Here is a 9,309-nt window from a genome sequence, read left to right on the forward strand (position 1 = left end):
TCTGCTATATATTTACAAAACGTACGATATTCGTTAGATATATAGAAAATATAGGACAAATATTTTGTGCTATTAGGGAATAGTCGGAAATGAAATCACGAAAAAATTACAAGAAAATCCAAGCCCACTTTTGAGGTTGTTTTTAGGAATGAAAATTTTCTCACAAATACGTTTGAATTTATTTCTTCAGGTTTACATATGATAGAAGAATGAGTGGGAGTCGTACAATGTAAACGCCGAATGCACTGTGAGGTAAGATGTGAAAGTGACACATGTGTATGTTAGAAGTTTCTAATGTTAAGTAACGAACTGGTGTGCACTTTTTCGCTACGAAGGAGGAAATGGGATTTTTTGTCAGTAATTAAATGAATGAAGATACATTAATTAAAGCCTTGTTGATAAAATAAAAACTGATTGCAGTATTTATGAAATATAAAGACACATAACATGAACGCTTTAATGGTAAGACGCTGTTATTTGGGCATTTGTAGTGTAATGGATGTGTGCAATGGAACCACGAATTTAACATGCGATATTTACGACACATGCGCCGTTTTCCTTATTGTTGGTATGCCCATCTTTGCCGATTGTTGTTTCTGGACTATATTGTTACCTGCCGTTCCACTGTCTCCCCCGAGAAGTCCTCCTAATCCTGCGGATGCATGAGCTCCGAAAGGAGTTCCTGCACTGGCATGCAATCCACCCCCTGCACGAGAGTCTCCCAAAAGACCGCCCAATCCTGCTTCCGCGTGATATCCTCCAAAGTTCACCCTGATACCGCCATTTGTAAATTGAAGGAACGGCAGCGGCTAAAAAAGAATCTTTTATTAATTGTTAATCGAATTGAGGGTAATCTTTTTACCCTGTTTTTGAAATTATAAAGTCAAAATACTGTTAAGAATTTACTCCTCTATGGAATACCGCCATTTGTAAATTGTAGGAACGGCAGCGGCTAAAAAAGAATCTTTTATTAATTGTCAATCGAATTGAGGGTAATCTTTATATCCTGTATTTGCAATTATAAAGTCAAAATACTGTTAGGAATTTACTCCTCTATGGAATACCGACATTTGTAAATTGTAGGAACGGCAGCGGCTAAAAAAGAATCTTTTATTAATTGTCAATCGAATTGAGGTTAATCTTTTTACCCTGTATATGCAATGGTATGTAATTATAAAGTCAAAATACTTCTCTACGGAGTAATACATTCAACTAGAAAATAAAAACGTGTTGATTGTATATTCTTGTCGATAAGTATATTTAAACGTGATTAAGGTGATATGAGAATGCCCTCTGAGGGGACAATTGTTTGTGATACTTTTCTTCGAACTAGGTGCATCGATTCGTTTCAAATGTCACAATGTGCATTTGAGGGCTATAAGGAAGGTCCTGGCACGGACGAAATGTCATTGTTTATATAAATTTTTAAAAATACCTATTAACAAATTAAAAAAAAATTGGAATTTCAAGAGTTTCAGGACCTTCGTTATACCCTCCATTTTTGTATTGTAAAGTTTGAATCGATTCAATGCACACAGTTCTGAGAGTAGTTTCACGAACGCATCTTTGACACCACTTTCGTATCACCTTAAGGCGCTGGTTGAATGTTTCAGAAAATTAAATTTGAATTTGTCATTTCAATCCTATACGATAGATTAGAAAGTATGCACTTCAAGATTAGGTGATTTTTTTAAATATATAATTTCAGCATTCCATCAGCAGTTGCTTTCTAAGTAATTGCCAAGTGGTTTTTTGTCAAGGCATATCTCATTTCCCTTTCTCCAAAACAAACGAAATTTCTCTTTTTCTGGTAAAATTATGTGAAATGCTGTTTTGCGTGTGGGAATTATTTCTAAGTGCATTGCATTGTGACTTTGCATTATGGTATGCACTGTAGGTAACCGTTGCTTTACGTCTTAACTTGAAATCATAAAGCGGGAGACCGCAGTGGTGCACAAAAACTGGTCAGGCAGGAGAATATCGCAAGTTATTAGATTTCAAGAGTAAGAAAACAACGTGAAGTTGAAATAACAACGGGAGGTGAAAAATGACAGGAGAATATCGCAAGTTATTAGATTTAAAGAGTAAGAAAACAACGTGAAGTCGAAATAACAACGGGAGATGAAAAATGACAGGAAAATATCACAAGTTATTAGATTTCAACAGTAAAAAAACAACGTGAAGACGAAATAACAACGGGAGGTGAAAAATGACTGGAGAATATCGCAAGTTATTAGATTTAAAGAGTAAAAAAACAACGTGAAGTCGAAATAACAACGGGAGGTGAAAAATGACAGGAGAATATCGCAAGTTATTAATTTTGAAAAGTAAAAAACCAATGTGACGTTGAAATAACAACGGGAGATGAAAAATGACAGGAAAATATCACAAGTTATTAGATTTCAAGAGTAAAAGCAACATATTTTAATTAGGCTTTCTAACTCTTCTTGAATAAGATCAGTGTTTCGCAGACAACCGTTTCATGTGCCTCCTAGTTCAAATCTCCTTACAAGAAATTACATAAAAAGGAAATACATACTTATTGTTTTACTTTTAGGAATCCATTTCTAAATACCTGGAACTCAACAGGATTGCATACATTTTATTTCCAATAATTTTTATGACACACCATTCAATAAAAATGTGGTTCAAAGACGTATCAAATTATTTACATAATCTTAAGAGACAATTTTATAATATTATATATAATTAATTTAAAGTGGTAAGAGTTCTTTTAATTATCAAAGCTTTAACGAATGGTAGTTTAGTCCTTTTCACTGTTGAAGTGAGCTCTATTTTTGAAAAATTCTTAAAATAATGGCAATAATACTAATTTTCTTAGAAAATAATTAAGGTATTGAATCGAAAAGATGGCGTAGGGAATTTATTAAATTGGTGACCGATGGTTTTGCTGTCACGTCATCTTTTTGATGAAACGGGATGGTTTGAAGTTAAGACTAGTGCGTATGAGTTAGGTTGTTCCAAGGTAATCCGGAAATAAGAGCAAAATAAAGTATCAAGAAACCAGTTCTCGTCCAATTTTCATGGTCGCGGCATGGAACTTTTGTCCGCATTTCTTGGTTATGAGAAGTTTAAAAATCTCTTTCCTTTTCACTACATCTTGTTTTCAGCGAGACATGAGTAATGTACACTACCAATATGTAAGACCTGTGTAACTAGGAATCGTGATTGGAAAACCTGTCTCTTAGTAGATAACGAGATTGATACAGAAGTATTTCTTTTAACTGAAAACTATGGTCATGTACTATAAATTTATATAATCAGAATTTTTGACAATTTAAGAACTGCAAATTGTTCACAAAATAGTACCATATTAATTAATATATCCTTATCATTGTATGGAATTTTTCAAAACGTCGCGAATTATATGAAAAAATTAAGGAGAGTATGTCATTATTTGGGAGAAAATATTAATGACAGTGGTATTGTTATTTATTATTTAAAAGCGAAGCTTTAAATTACGTACTGTTTCATTTGAACAAAGTCAATTTATTATTGCGAGAGAATGATATAGGTACATAGCTTTAATTTGAATAGCGGCTTTATGCCGTTATTTGATTCCGTTATTCGTAAATCGGTAAAATCGCGACAGGCTCTACGATTTAATCCACGTTATTGATTTTTGAAATAAATGATCACATTGTTTAATAATTTATCTTTGCTTGATAATGCATTTCATAAAGGAAATGATTTGTTACAAAAATATGTAACCTGGCGATTAAAATACAACGGTCAAGTAAAATAAAATAGCATCAAACAATTTGTCACCTCATTAATAGTTATATAACATTGGCATTAGAGTTTTGATTAGTCAAACAATAATGAAGAAATATTTTATGCAGGTTTTCCACATTAATAAGAAATTAATAGTTCTAAACGTAATGTAACGTAATAACAATTAAATTATTTTTAGCCTCACCTTCCTTCAAAGGACAAAATTTGTAAAAACTTACGACATGACCGCTTGTCGTCATTTAACGGTTTACGTGTTTTAAACATCCTTTAAATTAACTTTCATCCCAATCATATCCTCCTGAATCATTAACAAAGAAAAGCAGAGGGTAAAGTGTGATTTCCCACGTATCATGAAAAATGATATAGTGATACCTTCCAGAATAAATCACGCGAAACAATATTTGGTGCACTTTCCAAAACGTCACTGTTTCTTTTAGATATAATGTCCGTAAGTTCGCAATCACCCTAATTGTCAAGACCGACCATTTCCGGGAAACCATAAGTAACAAACTCAAATTGCATCAAATAGCAACATCGGTGTCGACGATCTGAGAAAACCTTTCTAATTATCTATTCCATTTACGCAATGCTTTTTAATGCTTTTTTTTATCCGTGGCAAATGATCCATTGAAGGTTTCTTCAACTTACACAAATTGCATGAAATAGCAACATCGGTGTCGACGATCAGAGAAAACTTTTCTAATTATCAATTTTATTGATGCAATGATTTTTAATGCTTTTTTTTTTATCCGTGGCAAGTGATCCATTCAAGGTTTCTTCAACTTACACCCTCGGCCTGGACCTCCTTCTTCATCTTGTACTCTTGCGGGATCGCCCCAGAAGTGGCTACCAACGCGAAAAACACCACGACCTCCAACATGCTCTTCGAAATGTTCACATCAACTGGCAGCAGGTCGCCCTTAAAAGCCTCGAGCTCTGCGAATCATTTCTTCAAAGAGTCTACGAGTTGCCGGTGCCAAGCGGAGAAGGGGAATCGACATCTCAGGTGAATGGACCAATAAGAAACACGGGTTGGAACTCACACACGCAAACGCCTATGCTCGCTACACTCGCTTCCCCAGGAAAAGTACCAACATGACTCGCACCTCGATGCGACGTTTCTCGTAACGAGTCACGAGCTACGAACAATGTGTGCACGATCACACGGTACGATGTTGGTTGAATATGGGGATAGAATACTCGGCCCTGAACCTTCCTTGAGCGCATTTCTGAGAAATGTTTAGGATTTAATGATCTGCATCTTCTTTGAGCGCATTTCTGCGAAATGTTTAGGATTAAATGATCTGCATCTTCTTTGAGCGTATTTTTGTGATTTGTATGAAATGTTTAGGATTAAATGATCTGCACCTTCCTTGAGCGCATTTTTGCGATTTGTGCGAAATGTTTAGGATTAAATGATCTGCACCTTCCTTGAGCGCATTTTTGCGATTTGTGCGAAATGTTTAGGATTAAATGATCTGCATTTTCTTTGAGCGCATTTTTGTGATTTGTACGAAATGTTTAGGATTAAATGATCTGCACCTTCTTTGCGCGCATTAGTGCGAAATGTTTAGGATTGAATGTCTGCACCTTTCCTGAGTGCATTTGTGCGAAATGTTTAGGGTTGAACGATCTGCACTTCTTTGAGCGCATTTCTGCGAACTGTTTAGGATTGAATGATCTACCCCTTCTTTGAGCGCATTTCTGCGAAATGTTTTAGGATTGAATAATCTGCACCTTTATTGAGCGCATTTGTGCAAAATGTTTAAGATTGAATGATCTGCACCTTTCCTGAGTGCATTTGTGCGAAATGTTTAGGATTGAATGACCTGCACCTTCTTTGAGCGCATTTGTGCAGAATGTTTAGGATTGAATGATCTGCACCTTTTCTGAGTGCATTTGTGTGAAAAGTTTAGGATGGAATGATCTGTCCCTCCTTTGCGCGTATTTGTGTGAAACGTTTAGGATTGAATGATCTGCACCTTCTTTGAGCGCATTTCTACAAAATGTTTAGGATTGAATGATCTGCACCTTCTTTGAGCGCATTTTTGCGATTAGTGCGAAATGTTTAGGATTAAATGATCTGCACCTTCTTTGAGCGCATTTGTGTGAAACGTTTTGGATTGAATGATCTGCACCTTCTTTGAGCGCATTTCTACGAAATGTTTAGGATTGAATGATTCGCACTTTCTTTGAGCGCATTTGTGTGAACCGTTTAGGATTGAATGATCTGCAACTCCTTTGAGCGCATTTCTGCGAAATGTTTAGGATTGAATGATCTGCACCTTCTTTGAGCGCATTTGTGCAAAATGTTTAGGATTGAATGATCTTCACCTTCTTTGAGCGCATTTGTGCGAAGTGTTTAGGATTAAATAATCTGCAATCTGTCTGATAAAATTGCACCAGTGGAAGTGATTTGTATGTCTGCCGATCTGAAATGTTTGAAAATATTTACAGTTATCTTGTTTTCGACCGTTTAGAGCGGCCAATGGAGAATTATCCCATAAATCTGGAGATTTAAACGTCTGGGGCAAAAGGAGGATATCGCTTTGCAAATTATGAATCTAACATAAAAGGGATGTTTAAAGGTAGAGGATATTTATTTATGTTTTGACAGATATTTATTTGTCTCGGTCTTCATTGTACGGCGAATGCGAAAGAACTACTTGACTTGCGTATTGACGCAAGGTCACAAGTCAAGAAACCACGCCGGTTTGATGTGCGCATATGGTATAAGTGGAATAAGAACAATGGAAATTAATCACTTTTTCTGTTTTTAGTCTGAAGGGTAGGAAAGGTTACTCTGCTTCTCCGGAGATCGTTGCGATCCCAAGTTTCTCATCAGAATTTCCTCTTCCCTGCCCAGGATATTTTATCGCTTTCTCGTTGCATTTGTGTAAAACACAACTATTTCTCATCTTCTTTCTCATCTTATCCTCTTTTCCGTTCAATAAATTTCCTCCCCTCCTTGTTACGCTTACGACAAAATTAATTCTATTAATTTCTCGCAGGACGACGAATAATTCAAGATTGAACGTATGAAACGTCGCAAACAATATTGTTTACTACCCTAGCAGCACAAAATATTTGTCGTATATTTTCTATATATTTCTANACAAAATGTAGGATATTCGTTAAATATATAGAAAATATAGGAGAAATATTTTGTGCTACTAGGGTTCATACATTCTACAGTTGCATTCTTTTAAGTCAGAACATTTACCAACAACGTCGACAAAATTTAATTTCACATAATTTTCAACGCTATTCATCGCGATAATAATCGCGAACTGGTACTTAGTGACTTATATTCGATAACAATAAATGTAATTATTTTTTTTCACTTTACTAGAAAGTAAATTTACCCTTTGTAACTAATATGTGGAATCTCTAGTGTCTACACCTGTTCTTATTGAATATATTTATTAATATAACTGCGAATTGTTAAATGTTTACCTGTCATTGCGTCTGTGTTGACTTCTCCTTGGATTCCAGCCGAAGCCACAACAGGTGCAGCAGAAATGATTTCCTTCTCTACGACGATTTTCGAAACTGGAACATGGACTTTGTGAACTGTTTTTGAAACTGCTACTCCAGTATCTGCGCCTGCATATAATCCTCCGAAAAGCTCAGCTTGAGATACAGCAGGTGCAGACACTTCTTGTATAGGTTGTACGTTGAGCTGCACGAAGAAAAATGTTTCATACTTGTTACAACGAAAAAAAAATATACAGCGAAATGAGGCGGAGAAACTAATATATAACATTACCATTGTATTTCTAACCAAGTATTAAGGTACAACAGTGTTAAGAAATTCATGAAAGAATGCACGGAATTATTTTTGCAAATGCCTTTTAGAGTACAGAGATTAATGAGAGAACGTTAAAAAAGTTGTACACGAAAGAAGAATTTACGCGATACTGCAATTTATATATTTTATTTCCTAGTATTTCATTTTTAAAGGTTTTTTATGTATACATGCAACAACATATGATGGTTACTTATGATTGTTTCACTGACGGGATCAATCATTGATATAATTAATTCCTCCGTTACGTGTATCCAAGTAAATCCATGATAATGTCATCATATGCAGATTGAGAAGGTTGCCATTACATATTGAAGTATTTTATTTATACCTACTTTTTTATTTATATATAACTTATATAACTAGTTATTATTTACCACCTACACATTGAAGCTAAATAAATGCTTGCAACGATAGGAATGAATGTTTTATTTCCTCATTTTGCATTTAACTGTCGTTCCATTATCAATATTTATTATTTTCGTTTAAACTTCTCTATTTCAATAGTATTTAAGTTTAACCCCCGCTGTTTTTCCGAAAAGATTTAATATCAGAGAATCAAAATAACAACGAAAACGAAGTGTCTTTATTCTGTAAAACATGTGTCAGGCTACATTAAAAAACTATCCTATTTTTTTATAAGCATCACTTCAGCATTTCTGCAGAAGGGTAAGTTCAGTACACTATCTTCTAACACATTGAAGTACGTGCATAATCGACTCGACGTAAGTAGCACCTATGCAATTGTAATAAACGCTTTGAAAGTTATGGACTTTACTATATACAACATTTAAATACGCTTTGCGACTCTTCTTAAGTGCGTTTAACAAATTCATTCGTTGCAGTGTCTTGTTTTGCCATACAAGGGTACCTTTTTACGATAACTCTCTGTATCTTATCAGGTAATTGTTCCAACGCGGAGATCCCTTTAACTTTTAGTTATATTGACACAAGTGGTTTTCCTGTTTTAGATACCTACGTCCTTTTGTTTCTCAATCGTGTTTGCTGATGCTTGCGATGATGCTGATGCGGCTGCTGTTGCTGATCCTCCGGTATTGGGAAACGCTGCAGGTACAACCTAAAATAAAATCATCTTGATGAGACCCATTACTAAAAAACGATGTTAATAAAATACAGAGGAATTATTAAAAGAAAAGTGATTAAAAGAATTCCCGCCGGAATTCACCGTGAGGCTCCAAATACGAATTCATTGAAATTAATAGAAATTTCTTCGTAGCTTCATACCTTTACTTTCTGAAATTGAGCTGACTTCTTTCGGTCTATCACTTGTACGTTCTTTGTAAAAGCTGCGGCATTTCCCGCAGTTGCACCTGCGTATAATCCTCCTGCTGCTCTTGCTTCAGGATTTGCAGATCCATCAAGGATTCCTCCAAGACCGGCTGCAGCTTCCGGTCTGCCATTACCTAACCCAGCTCTTGCATGTAAGCCTCCACCTAATACATACAAGAGGCTATCAGAAGTTCGTTAATAATAAAAATGTGCAGGAATAAGGATATCTAATCCACTTGCATTACAGTAGTTGATTAGGAATAAATTTGTCAAATTCTAGTAGCATAGAATAATTTTTAAATATCTCTTTGTAATCTTTGCTAAATATCTCAAGCGACAGATTTTTTAAGATTTCTTATAGATTTCATTCAATCAAAATATCTGAAATATTTGTTGAAAATCTCAATGACATGTTTAGTTTCAATGATTTATAAACATATATAGAAATTATATTT

General features: G+C 35.0%; 2 protein-coding genes across 2 annotated transcripts; both read right to left on the reverse strand.

The window, feature by feature from the left end:
- Positions 1–39: 39 nt before the first annotated feature.
- On the reverse strand, positions 40–4,743 carry LOC111674241. The gene is made up of 2 exons (XM_023433726.1): positions 4,544–4,743; positions 40–809 (listed from the first exon to the last, which is right to left on the reverse strand). The coding sequence occupies exons 1-2, from the start codon at positions 4,634–4,636 to the stop codon at positions 537–539; spliced, it is 366 nt and encodes a 121-aa protein (XP_023289494.1). The 5' UTR covers positions 4,637–4,743; the 3' UTR covers positions 40–536.
- Positions 4,744–7,165: 2,422 nt separating this feature from the next.
- LOC111674240 (nuclear pore complex protein nup54-like) lies at positions 7,166–9,018 on the reverse strand (the record flags this gene model as incomplete). Its single annotated transcript, XM_023433725.1, is given in 3 exon segments — positions 7,166–7,438; positions 8,544–8,642; positions 8,810–9,018. Coding segments are annotated over 3 exon segments (581 nt in total), but the record flags the coding sequence as incomplete, so codon positions are not given.
- Positions 9,019–9,309: the final 291 nt, after the last annotated feature.

This window comes from Orussus abietinus, unplaced genomic scaffold (genome assembly GCF_000612105.2).
Source record: "Orussus abietinus isolate OABI.00-Male unplaced genomic scaffold, Oabi_2.0 scaffold1183, whole genome shotgun sequence".
Lineage (NCBI taxonomy): Eukaryota > Metazoa > Arthropoda > Insecta > Hymenoptera > Orussidae > Orussus > Orussus abietinus.

Bases quoted from the DNA above. Each gene is read 5' to 3' on its own strand.
- LOC111674241 (XM_023433726.1), bottom strand. From the start codon at position 4,636: ATGTTGGAGGTCGTGGTGTTTTTCGCGTTGGTAGCCACTTCTGGGGCG. The intron at 810-4,543 runs GTAAGTTGAAGA...ATTCTTTTTTAG, and splicing joins AGGAGGTCCAGGCCGAGGGT to CCGCTGCCGTTCCTTCAATT.